The 19,994-nt window shown below is 34.9% G+C and overlaps 3 protein-coding genes across 3 annotated transcripts in view; all 3 read left to right on the top strand.

Moving 5' to 3' along the window:
* LOC131935460 (uncharacterized) overlaps positions 1-19,994 on the top strand; it is a 114,718-nt gene that overhangs the window by 70,702 nt on the left and 24,022 nt on the right. The gene's annotated exons all lie outside the window — the stretch shown is intronic.
* Positions 1,143-7,157, top strand: LOC131935471 (uncharacterized). The gene is made up of 8 exons (XM_059291866.1): positions 1,143-1,272; positions 2,228-2,426; positions 3,750-5,248; positions 5,683-5,858; positions 5,956-6,013; positions 6,358-6,468; positions 6,636-6,752; positions 6,911-7,157. The coding sequence occupies exons 2-8, from the start codon at positions 2,242-2,244 to the stop codon at positions 7,108-7,110; spliced, it is 2,346 nt and encodes a 781-aa protein (XP_059147849.1). The 5' UTR covers positions 1,143-1,272; positions 2,228-2,241; the 3' UTR covers positions 7,111-7,157.
* On the top strand, positions 11,603-17,708 carry LOC131935473 (uncharacterized). Its single transcript, XM_059291868.1, has 8 exons — positions 11,603-11,785; positions 12,413-12,475; positions 12,677-13,384; positions 13,627-14,706; positions 15,633-16,419; positions 16,801-16,899; positions 17,346-17,409; positions 17,628-17,708. The coding sequence occupies exons 3-5, from the start codon at positions 12,730-12,732 to the stop codon at positions 15,818-15,820; spliced, it is 1,923 nt and encodes a 640-aa protein (XP_059147851.1). The 5' UTR covers positions 11,603-11,785; positions 12,413-12,475; positions 12,677-12,729; the 3' UTR covers positions 15,821-16,419; positions 16,801-16,899; positions 17,346-17,409; positions 17,628-17,708.

Raw genomic sequence — 19,994 nt, 5'->3', positions numbered from 1 at the left:
CCACTTCGTTGTATTAACAATTGGGGGATCCCCGAATACACTTGATAATTACTTGATAGTTACTTGATTAAAGAATAACTGCACCACGTTTTCAACACAATTTGTTTTATACATTTGCAATTCAAACTACATTCCTGTAAATTCAACGTATTAATTTTTTCCAAATGAAAAAAAGATTAAATTGATTTGAACTTCCTTTCTTATTAATTAAGTATTGTTTTCACAACTATTATTAGAATTTTGTCTAGTTTTCACTGTAATTGAAAACCGAATGTAGTCAAACAACTTGGGGGTAGGTTTAAGGAAATAGAAAGAGCAGGATTTGTAGAGGGAAAAATATATTTCCACACCGTTGGTGTTCATTTTGCTTGACGAAACGACTTAACAAACAACATAGACTTACCCTGACAATCTAAATGGCCAGGTGAAAACATTCGATCAAAAGGCTAATATTACAGAAAATCTTCAAGCAAAATTAGACGCAAAGATTACAACATAAATGCAAAACGCGAATTTACCCCCGAAAATAAGCTTCCGAAAGTTTGACCATCCCCTTATTGGCTCCCAACAATATGTAAGCGGTTAAAAATGAATTATAAAAAAAAAATTAATTATAAAAGAGCAGACACGTGAAAAAGAGGTTAGTGTGTGGTGGGGCCTAAATGTACAGCAAAAATTTAAAAAGCAAAGAAAAACACACTTCTACGTTCTCTATGACGTTTACGTTTTTGTATAACTATATACTTTTAGCTATATATTTAACTATATATATATATATATATATATATATATATATATATATATATATATATATATATATATATATATATATATATATACATATATAGTTATAGCTATAGTTATACATACACGTAAACGTAAACGTACACGTAAATATACATTTATGAAAGGATCGAGAGACAATGGTAACATTTGTGAAGTAGACATCTCATCTATTTTGTTAAATTAATTGGGAATTTCCGATTACACCATATTTCTAATTCTGTATATTCTTTTACAATTTAGTTTAAGAAACACTTTTAAAAAATACTTTGGGGGGGGGAGTTTTTTTTTTTTACATTTCTGAAAAAAACATTTTTGCTTTAAAATTACTATAAATAAATTTTTTTCAATACGCCATGACATTTCGGGAATTTAAAAATTCTTATCTTTTGGCCACGTAAGGCAGAGGTTAGTTATACTGCTGACTCATATCATTTCGAGAAAAGTTCGCTGTGCGAGAACATGTAACTGGGAAGTAAATAATAACGCGTACGTAAATTGCAACTAGTAAACTATATATAAATACATACACATATATATATATATATATATATATATATATATATATATATATATATATATATATATATAAACATATATATGTATATATATATGTTTACATATATTTATAAAATTTTATATATATATATATATAGCCTATATATATATATATATATATATATATATATATATATATATATATATATTTATTTATTTATTTATTTATTTATCTATATATATAGATAGGAAAGACATACATATATGTCACATGAGAGAGCAATGTATTTACTTTATGCTTACATAATATTATAATCACATCTGTTCATGTAATATATTATCTTTTAATGGGCCTGTTATCATTTTAATGTCAACTTACAAATCAATATGTTTATATTGTTTTTTGCTTTACATTTTTAAATTAAACATATTAAGTCCAATAATTTTGAGTGTTAAGAATTGTGATGCCTTTTGTAGAACTTTTAGATTATGTTTGCTTGTGTTTTTGTTTTAAGTCAAAAGTTCTCACGATACATGTATTTAGCATAATAGATAAATCTATGGTTTTGTTTATTTTGTTTTTTCACTTCAACACAAAGAATATGTGATATATACTATTCCCATGCACATTGTACTTTTTTAAAGAGATATATTTGTCTTTAACTTACATTTGTTATCTTAAGCTGTGTACATTAAACGTATTCAATTTCTGTCATATATTCATGTGATCCTATTTTGTTTCTCATCAAAATACACGAAACAAAAGAAAGAAAAATATTACGTTTTTCTGTTCATCACTTTGAATATGTACTTACACTTTCGCTTTATGTAAGAAGAAAAAACAGTTTCACTTTTTGAAAATTAACGATAACGGGCTAAATACAATATGTGTGCATCTATTTATATTAGATAACAGGGTTATATAATGAGTGTTTTAAACTCACAGGTTTAAATTCAAACATGGGAGGCGTTTTGTCTATCGCGGAGGATACTTCAGTACAGGAAAGTTTGTGGAGGATACGCTGTGTGCACACAACACGTAGAGCTCTTTTGTTGGATAAGATTCATCGACGTAGACGTCCTATCAGAACAGGAAGAGTAATATTTGCAGTACGGCATAAGACCCCAATACAATTTATTAATAGGCAAGCATTTTATTTTACGGTTTATGTGTATTTGAATCGGAAATTCATGTTTACCAACCAGGAAGTCTTGAGTTCGGTTCGCAAACTTGTGATCCATGTGAATCTGACTTGACGAAAGTTAAGGTGGTTGGTCGTTGTGATGACCACACGGACCCTTCGTATGCTGAGGCCAGAAAACCATCCCGTTTAAAAAAAAAGGCTTTCTTTTTTTTTCTTCTTCATTCTTGATTGTAATGTTGAAAGAGATTGCCAATACATTACAGTTAAGTATTAAATGTCAACTGGCTTTGGTGCCATTTCGGCCGTTGACTCAGATTTCAGCGTGCTTTTTGGATTTGCATAAATAGCTTTTGTCCAACCAAAAACAAACAACAAGGCAGCAGTTGTTTGAAACTGGAGTTGTCTCTCCTTGATGGGGTAGTGTCCACAGCTGTTGAGCCTTGACTACCGGGTAGTTCGAACTTGAGACTTTTTGGTTTAGCAGCAAAACTCATTACCGCCTCTTTATTAATTATTAATAGGCTTGAAAAGTCTATGTAATTGTACTAATTTGTTTTTAAATCTTAAAAAAAATATGGCAATAGTTAGATTTGAAAAAATAAAGCTATAGGAACCATCGATTGCACTCTTTATTTGTATTGAATAAAAACTGTTTTGAATTATTTTTTCAGTTCAAATATTTAAAACAAAAACCGCCCTCAGTCCCTCATTGGAGTCAACCTGAGTGATCAGGGAAAGTAAAACAATGAAAGTCACGACAATTGTTTTCCATGATAAAATACACAATTGCGGTCAATGGTGTATAAAATAGTAGTTTATACTAATCCGAATTAAAAATAAAAGTGTTAGCTAAATTACCATTATACTGCAAGTAATTATTTGTTTGAATATCTCTAGCCTTAATGAAACCGGAAGTAATTTTGTATTTATTTCTGAAATGTTATTAAAAAAATTCAATTTTGGTTGAAAAATATGCTTTCTGGCAACAACCATTTTGAACTATTTGGAACCAGCTTATCAAGCTTCTTGTGCCAGGTTTCTTCTAAGTAACACCAAACAATTTATGAACCAAAATAAAATGAATGGAGAATTATTTTGGTTAATTGATATAGAAACATGGGCGGATCTACTCTTCAAACTGCGAAAGGGAGGGGGCTTATGTTGTTATGCTCGTGTTATTTATAATTGCATGTCTAGCTGTGGGTGGATCTATACTTATACAACTTAACAAAAACTCCTATGGTTAGATAACAACTCTTTTGAATGTTTTTAAAGTTACCTAAGCCAGCTTATATCAGTATTTCATCGATGTTCAATTTGCAGATATCTCAAACAGAAAAAGCAAGACAAAGCGGCAGACCAAAAGAGAACATTGTATGTAAAATGTGTGGAAGTAAATCATACAAAAATAGTTGACGATTTTTTTTCTTGTAGTGATTATAAGAGTAATTGTATATCTGTTTCGAATGAGAAACAGTTATGCAATTCTACTTTTATACTTAAGGAAAAAGAAAATGATAAATATACAAATAAAATATTTGAAAACTGTGAGGGTAAAAAATTAACTTTGTTTGAAGAATTATTTAGTAGATCTAACTTCTTCAAAATAAAATCACAAACTATTTTAGATGTGTACTATCAGCCCGGATTCGTCCCCCCTAAAGTTATAGAAGGAATATTGTGGGAATGTCTAAATGTGGAACAGTTTAGATTAGTCACGTTCTGCAAATATCCCATAACCGGTGCACAGTCGTCATTGGTACTTGCTGCTAACGGTTTCGTGTATATCGGCACAGGCGCAGACGATTCCGTTCTCTGTTATTTTTGTTGTAGGGGTAAGAAAAACTGGTTGAGGAATGAAAACGTCAGCAACACGCATACAGCTTTGTCGCCAAACTGTTCCATGGTGACTGGAATAGATTGTAAAAATGTCCCGATCGTTTCTCGCGTGAAAGGAGATTATAGCTTTGACCAGCTGGTCAAAATACTTCAAAATAAAAACAGTTCAGCGAATGCTAATTGTGATGTACACACCGATTCGTGTAAAGATCTTCAGCCTCAATTTGATAGTCAAAATGAGGTCAAACCACCGTCTCATAGCGACAGAAGTAGAGTAAATAAATCAAACGATATAGAAACTGATAGTTTACCTGAATTGGTAGATCCAGTATCACAACAGCAGCAGTCGACACCACGGCGCAGCCACCACACGCAACAATCAGCTACAGTACAGCAGGGCTTGAAGCAAGGTCTTATTCACGATAGCGCGTCACGTTCAACTCTGGTTTCCAATGCAGCACCAGCGGCCAACCGGATGTCAGCAGCGTCGGATATTTCAAACGTTACGTCATCACAAACAACTTCGTTTCTCCGTGGTGATCAAACACCGCAGCTACACGTTACGTCATCACAAGTGCCACATTCACAAGTTTCTGAAGTATCAGTGTTAAGCACTCAAAATCTTCCAGCTACAGCCTGCAATTCCCAAAACCTATCAACAACAACCTCCAATTCCCAAAACCTACCAGCAACAGCCCCCAACGCCCAAAACCTACCAACAACAACCACAAATTCCCAGACTCCAGCATCCAACCCAGAGAACCAGACCAACATTAACACGGCACCACCTGAACAGGTCACTGTCAACTCTGAGAAAGGTAAAGGCCGCGGGCCGACCTACGCTGAGCTGGGCATCATAACAGAGAGAGCCAAGCGTCCGGAATATGCCATCAAGTCAGAGAGGACGAAAACATTTGAACCCTGGCCCAGGAACCACCACCTAGCCGTACCTGACCTTGTGGAGGCTGGCTTTTACTACGCTGGTTAGTTTAGTTTTTTTTTTTTTTACAATTGTATACAGTGTTTCTTCCAGACTTTTTTTTCTCCGGGGGGGGGGGGGGGGGAACTTGATATTTTTGTGGATGGGGGGGGGGGGGAGACAACATTTTCCCGGGGGTGGACACTGGTAAAAGTATGTTTTCTATATAAATTCAATTTCGTTCCAGTAGAGATGCCTGAAAGAAACACTGTTTGTATAAACAATAATTAGCTATAAATAAATAATTTATTGCTAATGCAAAAAAAAAATGTTTATTGCTTATAAAATATTGTTCACTAAGAAAATAATGTCAATAAATAAAATATAATTGCACAGCTTACAAATAAAACTTAGATTTAGTTAAAGATGCTTAATCCTGTTTGTCGTATTTTTTCACGGTACAAATTATATATATAATTTTATATTATGCTACACCAGGATACGGCGACTGTGCCCGATGTTTCTACTGTGGTGGAGGTCTGAGGAACTGGGAAGATGAGGACGACGTGTTTGTAGAACATGCCAGATGGTTCCCTAAATGTGCGTACATCCGTCAGCTGATGGGACACGCCTTCGTACACACGGTTCAAGACTTGAACAAAAGCTACGATAAAGTAAGTAGAATTGTATGTTTCTTTTAATGTACACAAAGATGGGAAGAAAAGGTGTTATTGTCGTTTTGTTGGTATTTAATGAATTTCACAATTTCAGATTCCATTTAGTCTTGTTCGGGAGAAAATAGGAAACGTTGATATAAACTCACAACTCGGTATGTTTTTGCTCAAACACACACACACACACACAAACATACACATATACACACAGACACACACAAACACGCAAACACACCGACTTATACAAACACGCACATAGATAAACGATGTTTATATATATAAGAATACTTATACAGGCATACAAACTGATACATGTATACATATATATATATATATATATATATATATATATATATATATATATATATATATATATATATATATATATATATATATATATATATATATATATTGAGAGAAGGAGAGAAAAATATAGATATTATATTTCATTTACCTTGATGTTAGAATTAATATAACTATTTGGAACATTACATTACAGTGGGGATCAAGATGGAATCTTTAAGCCGGGATCCCGCTGTGAGGGCTGTTGTAGAGATTGGTTATAAGGAGGATGTTGTACTAAAAGCTGCCAATACCATCAAAATGCAAGGTATGTATTATAAAGTTGATTTTTTAAAATCATTTTATTTTCATAAGGACTCGTACATTGATCGAGGAATATATCAAAACATCGCTGTATTACAAAATGAAACTATTTATAACAATTATTTTCGGACTGTTATAATGTAAACATTGACTAATTGCGTTTGTTAACAGATAAAGAAAATACGTTATCTGCTGACTTGATATTGGACCAGCTGATAAAGATGAACTGTCATCAACCGCCCAACAAGGTTCTTGGGGCGACTCAGGCGAACGTTCAGGAAGATAAAGGTAGTTTTTTATTTAATTTATTGTCCTTCGATAGATTGTGATAACAATGGCCTAACTCCAATGTTCGAAGCACCAAACTATATTTTAATTCTTGTTGTTTTTTTAACTTATTGATTGGAGATTATAACTTACAAAAATTGTGTTTGTTTTTATTTTAGAGCAAATAAAGAAGATAAAAGAATCCAACTCAGAGCTGCGCAGACAGACAGCGTGCAAGATTTGCTTCGACAAAGAAGTTGCTGTTGTCTTCTTGCCCTGCGGTCATTTCGCGGCCTGCAGCGATTGCGCTGTGGCGCTTAACAATTGTCCAATCTGTAGGAAACAGGTCAAAGGGGTTGTGAGAGCGTTTATCGGCTAAAGGTAGAGAGTGGCCGAGTAACAGAGCGTTAGCTTGCGAACGCGATGAGACTCCATACAGCCTCCAGGGTTAAAGCGCGAAGTATCCCCCATAATCTTACGCGCATTGAAATCTGCATGGCGCCCCGTGTCTTGGGAGGAGATGCTGGAAAGCGAACAAGGGGCACGAAGCGCCTTGTGTACAATCATCTCACCAAGAAGGCTAAACCCCTCACATTCTCATCAAGCTGTGTAAGAAATGGCCTAGAGTCACAGCTCAACATCTCAGCAAGATGATTTAAATTAGAAGTAGCCGCTAGCCGTGAATAAGCTACAGAACTTTGCGATATGCCGTCATGCTAGCTCAGACATCTTAGTCTGACTAAGCTCACTCATCGATAATGCTTCACTCTAAATTTTCGAATCCCATATTTGATCTTTGGAAACGATTGTACACTTTATTTTTTTTTGACGTCACTTGTTCTTTTATGTTTCTTCGTGAAGAAATACTACTCTAGACTGAAGTATATTATACTAAAATCATTATTAATTACGCAAATTTTAATATAATAGTAGCTCTCACATAATGATGTAACTATGTTAAACTTAAATATCCACAGTGGTCTTTACTAGATTTAATATTGTAAACGTGGTAGGCTGTGGGGGGAAGGGGGAGTAGCTGTAAATTCCCAATTATGCTTGCATATTTGGCCTTTTTTTAATGACTAAAGTTCAGTATACATAACCAACAAGACTGCATGTATATAATATTGACGGAGTTCTTTTGTTGGGGACGAGGACTAAAAAGAATCTGCAATTTGTTTAAAAAATTTAATGTTTACTTATAGCTATGGTAACTATCAACATTTTTATCTACTAGAATTAGTTATTGAACTATAGCTTTGTATCGCCCCTGAGAAGATCATCCTCGTTCGAGTTTCGTTGTTTTTTTTCTTTTTCTTGGATTTTCTTCCTTACAAGTCTACATAGGGGTCTTCTAGTCATGCGCCCAGTGACGTAAGGGCAGAGCCTCGTTACTTCGGTAACAAAAGATTGTATGTATATATATATATATATATATATATATATATATATATATATATATATATATATATATATATATATATATATATACATATACATATACATATACATATACATAATATAACAATTTGGAAAACGTAAAAATGTTTTTTTTATATGAATAATTAAGATACTCAAGCGAAACGCTGTTGCAGCAACTTATATTATTTTTGGAAAGGTTGGCGTGTCCACTTCCCTGTTTAACTTTGTTGTGATTATTCAACTCCTGTGTTCGGGTTTGTGTTGCATTTCAATCCGATTAACCTTACATCGCTGGATATTTCCAGGAGAGTTTGAATTCACTAAAACATTTAAGATTGTGTCTGCTTTTTCTGCTTTTTCGTGGTCTGCCGTTCTTCTAGATTCTAGCTATTTTTTTTTAAAGAATCATTACCAGATGTTCCATGAAGAACTTCGTTAGAACAGTAAGAGAACAAAGGAGATATTTTATCGTCGTGCTTACCATATTGACACAACCAACATGTTGTTATGCATATTACAAAAGAAAATAAATAAAACGAAATTGAAACAAACCCATGGTTAAGTTGTATCTTAAAATATCAGTGTTTTTTAATGTGTATTTTGATATTGTCGTTTCTTGCAACGGAGATCCGACTTAAAATGATAAAATGAAAATTCCACTTTATCCAAGTTTTGACACCAGGTGTGTTTCTTCAAATTTTTCAGAAACATTTTTATTTTCGTAACTGCTACAATTTAGTCTGGGTACATTAAACTAGAAGAAGATTTTTTTTTTGAAAATCCATTTATGATTCCACAAGAAAGGGGGAGGAGAGGGGGAGGGGGTGAGGGAAAAAATTGACTTTTATGGACGCATGTGTACAGGGTCGGGTCCACGTTTACATCAACATGCTGAATTTAACGCTTACATTTTTAAATGCTTACAGTTTTTAAGTAAAAAAAAACAACTAGTAACCTGCGTATCAAATGTATACATTAAATCGGTAGTTCTAGTATTTAAACACTAAAACCCAGCTGTATAGGGTAAATACATCTATACTGGGATCATCGTTGATTGACGCCACAAAACCTCACAAAAAACACCATCCACAAAAATGCCGTTACAACTCATTCTTTCAACCACCCTTCAAAATTTTATTTTTTTTAAACAGTGGTTTGTTTGTAAAATATTTACTGAGTACAGTCAACATTAATTATATGAATTAGTTATATTATTAAAATTAACAAAAACAAAGTTTTAAAAAACGCGAATGTCTTTACGGTTAAAACTCAGTTTTTTAACATCATTGCAAAAAGATTTCTTCAAATTTAAATCCATCTCTCATGTTCTTACATAGGGCCCGTTTATAAAGCTAAAACAAACTATTTATTTCAATCAGCATACTCTACGTTCTACTTTGAATATTTAGGCATAATTAAAGGCATTACAGATACAAATAAATTCTTATATTAAAACGTCAATTAACGGCATAGCAAGGCAGAGGCGTAGCGAGCGATCCTTCCCGGCGCCCGGGGACAAACTTTTCGATTTGCACCCCCCCCCCTTCAAACTTTCAATTTGCACCCCCCTCAACCTTTCAATTTATTTTTCCAACCCATTTAAGCGCCCCCTAAGGTCGGCGCCTGGGGACATATGTCCCTCCCCCCCCCCCCCCCCTCGCTACGCTAATGTAGCAAGGTTTAAAATGTTTGTTAGTATTATGACAGGTCTTCTAAAATTTGTATACACCTTTACAAGAATTAGAAAGCACACAAGGAATTAAAATCAGAACACTTACTATCCCCTTCTCACATCACCATTCGGCAACCCTCGATTATTTCACTAGAACACAAAACATTGTCAACTACACGCCATCCCACACTTGCCCCTAATCGTTTACCTCTTAGTTCTATCTCCCCCACTCCTTTCTCGTATTGAACCTCGTCATTTGCCTCTAAACATTGGTATTCATTGTTTAAATGTATAAAAACCAGGGACGTCAGATTCTGATAATAAGTACTTTGTAGTATGCAGAAAAACATACAAGAACACTTTAAAAGAACATTGACGAAAAATGAAGAAAAAAAAACGATGTGTGAATACGATGGGCCAAGATGCCATCTAGTATATTCTTCTAGTATATTCTTTAAACAACCACAGACATTATGTTTCTGGTTTAGAAAATATGTGTTTTGAATTTAATTTTGTTAGTTTTTAATGTGAATTTAGGACAGAAATGGAAAAAATAAGTTCGTTAAAAGTCCTTTTATCGCTTGATGAAGCAATAATATTAATGAAGATACAATTGGGTACACTCACCTTTCGATTACAATATCCATTCAAATATTAGACCTTCTGTTCTTCATATTCTCTGTCAGTTCATAAAAGGTGCTTTAGTTTTTAAAGGGTTAAATGAGTTGAATATCCGAATTCACTGTTTATGACGCATATAAACTAGAGTTGGGCGGGGTGATGATGATACTGTCGTCTGCGTCTACTGCTGGACGGTGTTCCGAAACTGGATAAAGGACGATAACTTTAGCCGTACACACACTGGATTTTACTCCTGGGGCATGACCTGAACTTTGAACTCAGTCCACAAATTCGAGCTCTACGAAAAGTTTGCTCAGGTTTTTTTGTAGTTTATATCTGTAAAAAAAATATTTAAGGACGGCGTGATCGAATGGTAGAACGAAAATCTCGAGTTCGGATCTTGTGTCCGTCGGACGTTCCTGAACCCACCCTGCTCTGATGTGTACCTGACTCACGTTAGGGAAAGTAAAGTTATAAGGGCATAGTGCTGTCCACACTATTCTTTTATTTGAGACCGTGAAGCAGGTGAACTCTACTTCACTTGCTCCGTGGACCGTTAGGTTTGAAAGGGTACCTTATTTTTTTTTTGTATCTGAAAATGTTCAATTCTCCGTCTTTATTTCATTTTCATTTTAGAGGTAAGTATAGAATTGCAATTTTAAATCGATTAAAAACATAATTATACAAACATAGGCTTCTCAGCTGTAAATTAATATAGGCAATGTTTTAAAAAATCATACAATGTGCTATATAAACTGTCAGTATTGATAGCTCGTGATTCTATGTCGGAGTCGTCAGCACTCAAATAACGTTATTTTCATGTAATGTTTTAAAATGCGTTTAGGATCTCAGTAACTTGCAGTACATTTGATTATTCTAGCTTACAGATTTAGGCTCAGTAAGCTTACTAGCTTTAGGTAGTACTAAGTGCATGACCTAGTCAACTGTTGTTCATGTTTTAGTTAGGGTTGGGCAAGGAAAATAGTGGCGAGATTAAATTAGCACAATAACAGACACGTTATTTACTTTTTTTAGAACCACGAACATCTTAGATATTTTTATTATAAAAATAGCAGTTATAGACACGCAATAAGCTTTTTTTAGAACCACGTCAATCGGGAATATATTTTATTCTTAACGGAAATACCTAGCATTACATTAAGAATCATTCCCCAAAAAATGTATACAAGTACGTGGACGTTCAGTCTAAAGTCGGAGCTAGTTAGGTTGTATTGAGTAAATGATAGCGTTCTAATGTCTCCATTATCATAATACTGTTAATGACGATGAATATTTATTACCGACTAAATGTTTATTACAAGATAACTAGTACACTAAGGTTTGTAAATATGGTATTTTAAAATAATTTATGTATTTAAATTATCTGTAATTGTTTTTAAAGTCGTAGAAATTTAATCAGATAAGGTGTAACATACAATTTTGTTCAATGGCATTTAAGGTTTGTATTAGTTTAGTACTCAGATTTATTAGAACGATGAGGGATGTAATTATGTCCATTGTATTTGATGAGTATTACCTTAGTGTTATTTGTTTGATAAAAGAAAAAAAAAGTGAAATGATCGTCTAACGAAGGTATTACCTTAGTGTCATGTATTCAACTCTGGATAAAGTAAGGAAAGCTGAGAAAGGTCCAAACATTCATAATCTATTAATATCTTAAGAACTTATATTAGTAATATTAAGGTTTAAAAATTCATCTATTAAAGAGTTTAACGTATACCACAAATTTTTAATTAAAATTAGTTCTTTTTTTATACTTTGACCAAGTGTTCTATATATAATATAATATTATGATGGACTTATAATTTTAACGGTATTTAATTAAAATAACATAAGAAAAAAAAAGCAATTATCAGATAAAGATTTAGATATGTGAAATAAATTATAAATCATTTAAATAAACTTTTGATTGTCTATTTTTAAATCTGTGTACACATATTTTCAGATCATTCTGGGGTTTCCCGGACTGAATATAAATAATACATACAACCACACAGAAACAAGTCGAGTAAGATATATTTTAAAATATATTTCCCGAATAGAATTCAGTTCTATATTAAGCCCATGGACATACCCACTGTCCACTCATGAGAGATAATAAGTTTATGTCTTATTAATACAAAATTTAAAGATTAATGATTAATTATTTTTTTTACATTAGAATTTTAGAATTCTTATGCATTATATTTGAATGACTTTTTTTTTCCAGAGAAATTGTCGCTTTGAAAGATGAATTGTCGAAAGTACCTAATATTTTAGAGAATGGTTGTTACCGAACGCAGAAATAAAAGTCACTATTCCCCAAACTGCGTTTGGTGGCAAGATTTTATTAAAGAACTGCCCCGAGTAGGAACGTTTAGATCATTTCCAACAACATGTGAAGCAAGACCAGTCTCGCTAGCTGAAAATGGTTTTGTCTACATTGGGCAGGGTGATGACGACACTGTCGTCTGCGTCTTCTGCTGGACAGAATTCCGAAAGTGGACAAAGGAAGATGACATTAGCACTACACACAGCAGCGCCTGCCCTACCTGTCCGTTGTTCACTGGTATCAAGTGTGAAAATAAGCCCATACACGGTGGTACTCGGGAAAAATTGCTTCAGAGTGGAAAGCAATTTTTTGACAGACACATTGAAAGTATCGATTCTTCACGGGGTGGTAAAACAGATGTAGAGCTACTAAAAGAAAGCTCACAACAAGGTTTGCATCTTAATGTATCTCCATCGATATCTGGAGATTGTTTACAGTATTTCGACAGCATGAAAAGCGGTGAATCAATGTTAGGGGCGGTAACTAAAACAGACAGACCAGATAAAACAAAGGGAGAAGAACCAAGCAAAGCTGAGGAACCTAGGCAGCTCTGTATTACATCTCAGAATGATATCCCAGAAAAAATAGAAAATAAATTAATAAAAGGTAAAAAAAACAATAAATAAATAAGCATTTATTTCCTTATTTGCTATCTGAGCTGTGTTCTTTTAAACTTACAAATTGTAAGTTTGTTATATTTTTAAAAGAGCAACATTTAGCATTGCATACAGCTCAGTTATTACCTAAATATAACTTATATTCCGTCATTAGTACGCTCTAAAATGGCTATAGACATTTTAATCGTGTCTGTCGATTAATTTTAATTTTCCAAACTATTATTTTCTCAGGTTGTGCAGCTTTAAAACCTCATCATAAACTAAATTATGGACCCGCTGCCAACGAAAGGTGTGCGTTAAATCACAAATCTCATCCTGAAATTAAAGGCAACATTGATTGGATGGAAAGAGAATTTAGGATTGAATTACGAAAGATTTTAAATGGTTGTTGCTCTGATAGATCATGGGAAAATAAGTTTGATAAAAAATTAAAATATTCGGAAAACGACGCTGGTAATGAAATAGCATTGTCGGCTGAGTTTTCAAAGAACGGTAGTTTCCCTAAGGTAATGACACAAATAGAAGTTCACTATCTGCTTGAATTTGTTCCCCCTAAAGTGGTAGAAGGAATATTGTGGGAATGTCTATACATAGAACAGTTTAGACTAGTTACGTTCTGCAAATACCCCATAACCGGCGCACAGTCGGCATTGGTACTTGCGGCTAACGGTTTCGTGTATATCGGCACAGAGGACGACGATGCCGTTCTCTGTTGTTTTTGTTGTAGGGGTAAGAAAAACTGGTTGAGGAATGAAGACGTCAGCAACACGCATACAGCTTTGTCGCCAAACTGTTCCATGGTGACTGGAATAAATTGTAAAAATGCCCCGATCGTTTCTCGCGTGAATGGAAATTATAGTTTTGACCAGCTGGTTGAAATACTTCAAAATAAACCCGGCACTACAAGCACAAACAGCGAGCTGCCTACTGCGAATGGTGCATGTCTAGAAAATTTCACTGAAACGCCAGGCCGAAATCAAATTAAGACTAGTACGACCAACAGCTATGTAAATCTACAAGAAACGCCAGCTGTTTCCGACAGAGTACTTTCTCTTACGGCGTCATCACCAGTTGTGAACTGTCCGCAAAATGACTTAGCACAGTCTCCATTCCAACAACCTCAGACAATGCTGGCATCCAATTGTAGAAATGCTGAAGGAGGCGACCCACGGCCAATACCAAATGAAACCCCAGACGCCGCGGACGTTGAACGTGGCGACACAACGGTAACGCTCCCGAGACATTCTCATCAGCTGCATCACCACATGAGGGCGCCACTTCCTGATAACAACCGACATCACGTTCGTCTAAGTAAGTGAAAATTATATACTTACTAGACCACCCGTCATCCTTTGGATAACTGTGGGTTTCGGGGGTCATCCATAAATGACATCACGTCTGTCACTTATCGTCACAAAACACCAGACCCCACATTAAAAAAGACGTCACACCTCAGACGTTTTTGTCTTTTAAAAACGCCTACTTCGGCTGAGCATGGGTCTGACAACACTATATGCTGACGTCACAGGTGAAATCTATACCTAGCCAACTCTACTTCACCTGCCCAGTGTCCCACCAAGTCTCAGGCAACATGATTTTATCGTTTTAAAACAATAATTTCAGCCGAGCATGGCTCTGACCACACTATCCCTTCATACACTGAGGACACAGAAACAGGTGAACTCTACGTCACCTACTTCCCGCGAAGTCCCGATAGGCAATTTTATCATCTAAAAAAAAAAAATCTCATTGACGTGGTGTGTCTCGAAAACGTACCATCCGCATGGTAACTATTACACTATCATCTCAGCTATGTAGGCACTTAGCATTTTGTCAGAATCACTGCAAAGTAAGAAACTTTAGTTACGCGAATTTTATCCCAAATTAGCCAATTCCATAGGTAAACAAACAAAGATTTATATAAAATAATTAAGACATTAAATCTCACAAAATATAAAACTCTCATATTGGAAATGGCATTAACATGTTTATTGATATATGAAGACAAGAATATTTTAATTTTACAATCTTAAATGTCTTTACCGTATTTGTCTGCATTGTGAGGTGAATAAGGGATTACAACCTGTTTAGGATTCTAAGCAAATCTTTTTTAAGTATTTCAAATTTTAATTCCCATTTAAATAAAGCGAATTCGCCGTGATTTTTAAATAATAGTGTTAAAAGAATTTTTTATAACAGTTTACATAATTGTAATTAATTTGTTCCGCAATCCCAAGGACTCTTGAGCTCCGATATCACCATATCAGAACGTTCTGAGGGTGGAGAGCTGGCAGTGGCACCGGAAGTCGAACCAGAAACAGACCACGCCCATGTCGCAAGTGACCAGGAAACGGGCTTCAGCGGAGTGTTGACTGTTCGGATATGGGATACACCTAATTCAACAATAACACCGACAGAAGGTTAAGTTTTTTAAAATGTTTACGTTATTTCTGAAAATATAAACCTCGTATTTTAATGTTAATAATACCAAAAAAATAAGGACGGAGTGGCCTAGCGGTAGAGAGCTGGACTGCTAACCCGTAAATCTCGAGTTCGAAGTTCAAGTCAGTAGACCGTCCCTGAGTCCACCCAACTCTGATGGGTACTTAACTCACATTAGGGAAAGTAAAGGCGGCTGGACATAGTGCCGACCACACTATCTCTTCATATGCCGAGGTCACAGAAACAAAGGAACTCTACTTCACTTGCCCTATATAGACCGTCAGGTTTGAAAGGGAACTTTTTTATAATACCAAAAATTGAATTAGAAACATACACTACATTGATTTCTTTTTTCAATACACCTAAGACGATTGGTTTCATGTGGTGGGGTTTCAGGGCACTCTGATGTGGATGGTCACTCTACAAATTCTGCAATGGCGTCTGCAGGAGAACTGATGACAGAACACGATGGTGTCCCAACTCGGCAGCAAGTATTGACCAATCAGGCGGCACGTCACTCGAGCATCAGAAACCCAGCGATCATCGGAAGGATGTCAGCACATAGTGCAACACCACCTGAAGGTTAAGTTCCCACTCTGATAAATGTATATATGTACCAAGCAATTTGCTATATGGGTGATATAATTTAAATTTATGGGCTTAAATTTAATTTGACTAACGGCCTATAAAACCTTCTCTTAAGTAGATCCTATTAAAAAGGCACACACACACATATAGGTATATATATATATATATATATATATATATATATATATATATATATATATATATATATATATATATATATATATATATATATATATATATATATATATATATATATATATATATATATATATATATATATATATATATATATATATATATATATATATATATTTATATATGTACGCGTATCATACACTTTCTCTTATTTTCTATTCCATCACCTACCTATGACAGTTAGTTTACGAAGCTTACAACCAGTGATAGCTATAATTGAACTGCTACCAGAACTAGAACATCGAGTGCTGGAATATGCTCAACTAATGTTAAGTAGAGGTGAACATTTTTTTTGTAACTTAGTTTCTAAAAACATTTTATGAAATTAGTTCGGAAAAATTGTTTAACTTATAACTTTTGTAAAATAAAGATATTTTCGGTTACTTAAAAACCGACAATTAATCATGCTTTGACATTAGATCTTCTAAACCGTGAAGGGTTAAATTATCCACAAGGAAAAACAAGGAAAAGTATTGGTTAATTCGTTACATCTAAATTCTTTAGAAGTTTCAGTCAGTGTTTCTTCCAGACTTTTTCTCCGGGGGGGGGGGGGGGGGGGGGGGTGAGGGCACTTGAATTTTTTTTGGGGGGGGGGGCGTCAACATTTTTCGGGGGGGGGGGGGCGGACACTAGTAAAAGCGTAAGTTTACTATATAAAATAGACTTTCTTCGGGTAAATGTGCAGGGTGTGTTAAAAATCTAAACAATTCTTTTAATTTTTAAAGGTGAACAACTGACAACAAAGAAACTTCTTAAAGGTCTCAGTAAGCTACATTGACTTCATCCAAGGTAGGCTGATGTGGTTACTTAGAAAGCTGTTACCGTTTCACCGAGAATGTGGACTTTAATATGGGCTTAAAAGTAGACTGACTTCTGTTGTTTTTCTCATACTCCGTTATCCTAGTCATATAAGTAATTACAAAGATTATTCTTTTACGGAAGAAGTCATCTATTATACCACAAATTTATATTCGATAATTTATTCAGTTATTTTCGCTATGTTGCAGGAAAATATTACAGTTTTCACACAGCCAAAGAAGATTTCAATGAAAAATGGTTTACTGAACTCGAGGAAAATGAAAACTATATAGGCCTAGGCCTATATACTAAAAAAAACTATTTATAAAGTGCTGTGTGCTTGATAAATAATTTATTAAATATTTATTAACACATACACTACTTTGTTACATTCATTATTTGTTTTTAGTTTCAACAAATAGGACTAAAATGTTGTACCCACTAGCCACTATATCGATTCAAAGCTAATATATAGGCTAGATTGAAATAGCCTACACATTAAATGGGGCATAAATACTTACTTTTCACAAAGGTGTTTCCTAGGTACAAATATATACAAATAGAGAACATTAGAGTACAAACCAATGATATTTCAGCCTCACGTTTTTTAATTGGTAAAGTGTAGCAAAACAATACGTATTAAAGTGAAATAGAATGGTATTAAAAACGCCCTAGAATGTACAAACAATCGATAGATTAACACAGTTCAAACATTACACCAAACAGTGGCAAAGCACACAAACTGACTTGCCGCTTCTCTTTCACGTTCGACTCCACTAATTTTTTGCCAGCTTGCAAATTTCATGATCTAAAATGATTTCAACCTGTTTTCTTCTAAGTCTATGGTGCTCTACAGCCTACCACATTGCACCATAGATACACTAAATATAAAAAAATATAATGATCCTCATTCGTGTATGTGCACCGTTGCTACCAATCATTCAACTCTAGCCTACTCTCCTGAGTCAAATATTTCAGTCTCTTTTTGGATTTTTTTTTATTATTGTGAGTGTGGTATCCAGCGGTGCTATAATGATGGCACCATCTGCAGGAGAGGTTTTAGGCTTTATAAGGCCCCAATAAGCTATTTTCAATACGGGACCCCTTATGAATCAGTGCAAAATATTCGCAATTTTTAATGAAATATATTTTAAAACGGTTATAAAAGAAAAATTTACTTTCTTAATTAAATCATGGCTTCTCAAACTGTGTGCCGCTTTTCGCGCTCGTGGTGCCCGGTATATTTTGAAGTATTTCGACCAGCTGATCAAAGCTATAATTTCCATTCACGCGAGAAACTATCGGGACATTGAAAGGTTAAATCAAGTTGTTCTTGGAGGTGCAAAGGAAACAATACCTTTTAGCAACAAAGAGTGGTTGGAGATCAAAATAAGTTTAACCTGAAGCGTCGGGGGAAACATACGAATAATATCTCTTTTCATGACAATCTCGGGGCATTTTTATCAACGCTGAAAAATTGGGGAAGGAAAATAAATATTCGAAATAATTTTCTCAATGTCTTGCACGACAAAGCGGCAACGCCTGTAGTATTGTTATTATTACGGATCGGCCCTGTTCGACTGAATCCCACTGCCTGTAAAGTAAGAAAGGACACGGGACTTTTGGAACTTTTAACCATTTTCTGTCTAAAAATATTTATATAACACAAATATTGAAATTCAAATGTAAACGTTTACATTTTTTTAAGTGGGAAAAAGGGCCCCTTTTGTTCCCTGGCCCTTGTGCCTTGCTTACGCTAGCTTTTTCGGCATCTACGCCACTGGTCTCCGGGTGGATTACACCTAATCGCGGGGGGAAAAGGCGCCATTTCTATTTTTTAAAAAGAGCTTGTTTAAATTAATTTTTATTTAGCGAAAAAGGCGCCATTTTTAAAAAGGCTCGCAAGAGGAGCTGTCGCTGCCACTGCACTTCCCATGGAAACGCCACACGGCCCCAATATAATTATTTCCATTATGACTATGCAGTGACGTGCAGACCTATGTAGATGCCCGGGGCCAACTCAAGAGGATGATGCCCCCATACTATATATATATATATATATATATATATATATATATATATATATATATATATATATATATATATATATATATATATGTGTGTGTGTGTGTGTGTATGTATGTATATATTAATAAAGCTTAATTAGAAATACAAATAGAGAATCATTAATGGGTAGAACTTCGTGGCGGGAAAATAGTTGGGTACATATCGTGGGGGGGGGGGGGGGGGGGGGGGGCTGTATGCCATGCCCTAAAAAAGAGTGTCATCGGTTTTTGTATTACCTCACGGGACCTCACTTCGCCCCCCCCCCCCCCCCCCAACAAAAAAGTCTATCGTCTCCCCCCACCCGAACGAATTGGAATTTATATATGTGACCTAGGCTAGTTGCATCTTTCCTGTTCGCAACGCCAAATGTGACCTTCCCCGAGTCTATCCTGCCCGACAACGCCAATTGTAACGAGTTGAACCACTCATGCTACACAACATCGACTACAGTAGAAAGACTCGAAGATGCAGGTTCGCTATTGATCCTTTTATTACATGAATCAAGAAAT

The sequence above is a fragment of the Physella acuta genome, unplaced genomic scaffold, assembly GCF_028476545.2.
Source record: "Physella acuta isolate Inbredline_101_S28 unplaced genomic scaffold, ASM2847654v3 ptg000145l, whole genome shotgun sequence".
Lineage (NCBI taxonomy): Eukaryota > Metazoa > Mollusca > Gastropoda > Physidae > Physella > Physella acuta.
The sequence above is the reverse complement of the archived record's forward strand: the minus strand, read 5'-3'. Positions and strand labels throughout refer to the sequence as shown.

Coding starts and splice junctions, on each gene's coding strand:
- LOC131935473 (XM_059291868.1), top strand. CDS start 12,730: ATGGTTGTTACCGAACGCAGAAATAAAAGTCACTATTCCCCAAACTGC. Junction 13,385..13,626: donor AGAAAATAAATTAATAAAAG/GTAAAAAAAACA, acceptor TTATTTTCTCAG/GTTGTGCAGCTTTAAAACCT. Junction 14,707..15,632: donor CCGACATCACGTTCGTCTAA/GTAAGTGAAAAT, acceptor CGCAATCCCAAG/GACTCTTGAGCTCCGATATC.
- LOC131935471 (XM_059291866.1), top strand. CDS start 2,242: ATGGGAGGCGTTTTGTCTATCGCGGAGGATACTTCAGTACAGGAAAGT. Junction 6,469..6,635: donor CAATACCATCAAAATGCAAG/GTATGTATTATA, acceptor GTTTGTTAACAG/ATAAAGAAAATACGTTATCT. Junction 6,753..6,910: donor GAACGTTCAGGAAGATAAAG/GTAGTTTTTTAT, acceptor TTTTTATTTTAG/AGCAAATAAAGAAGATAAAA.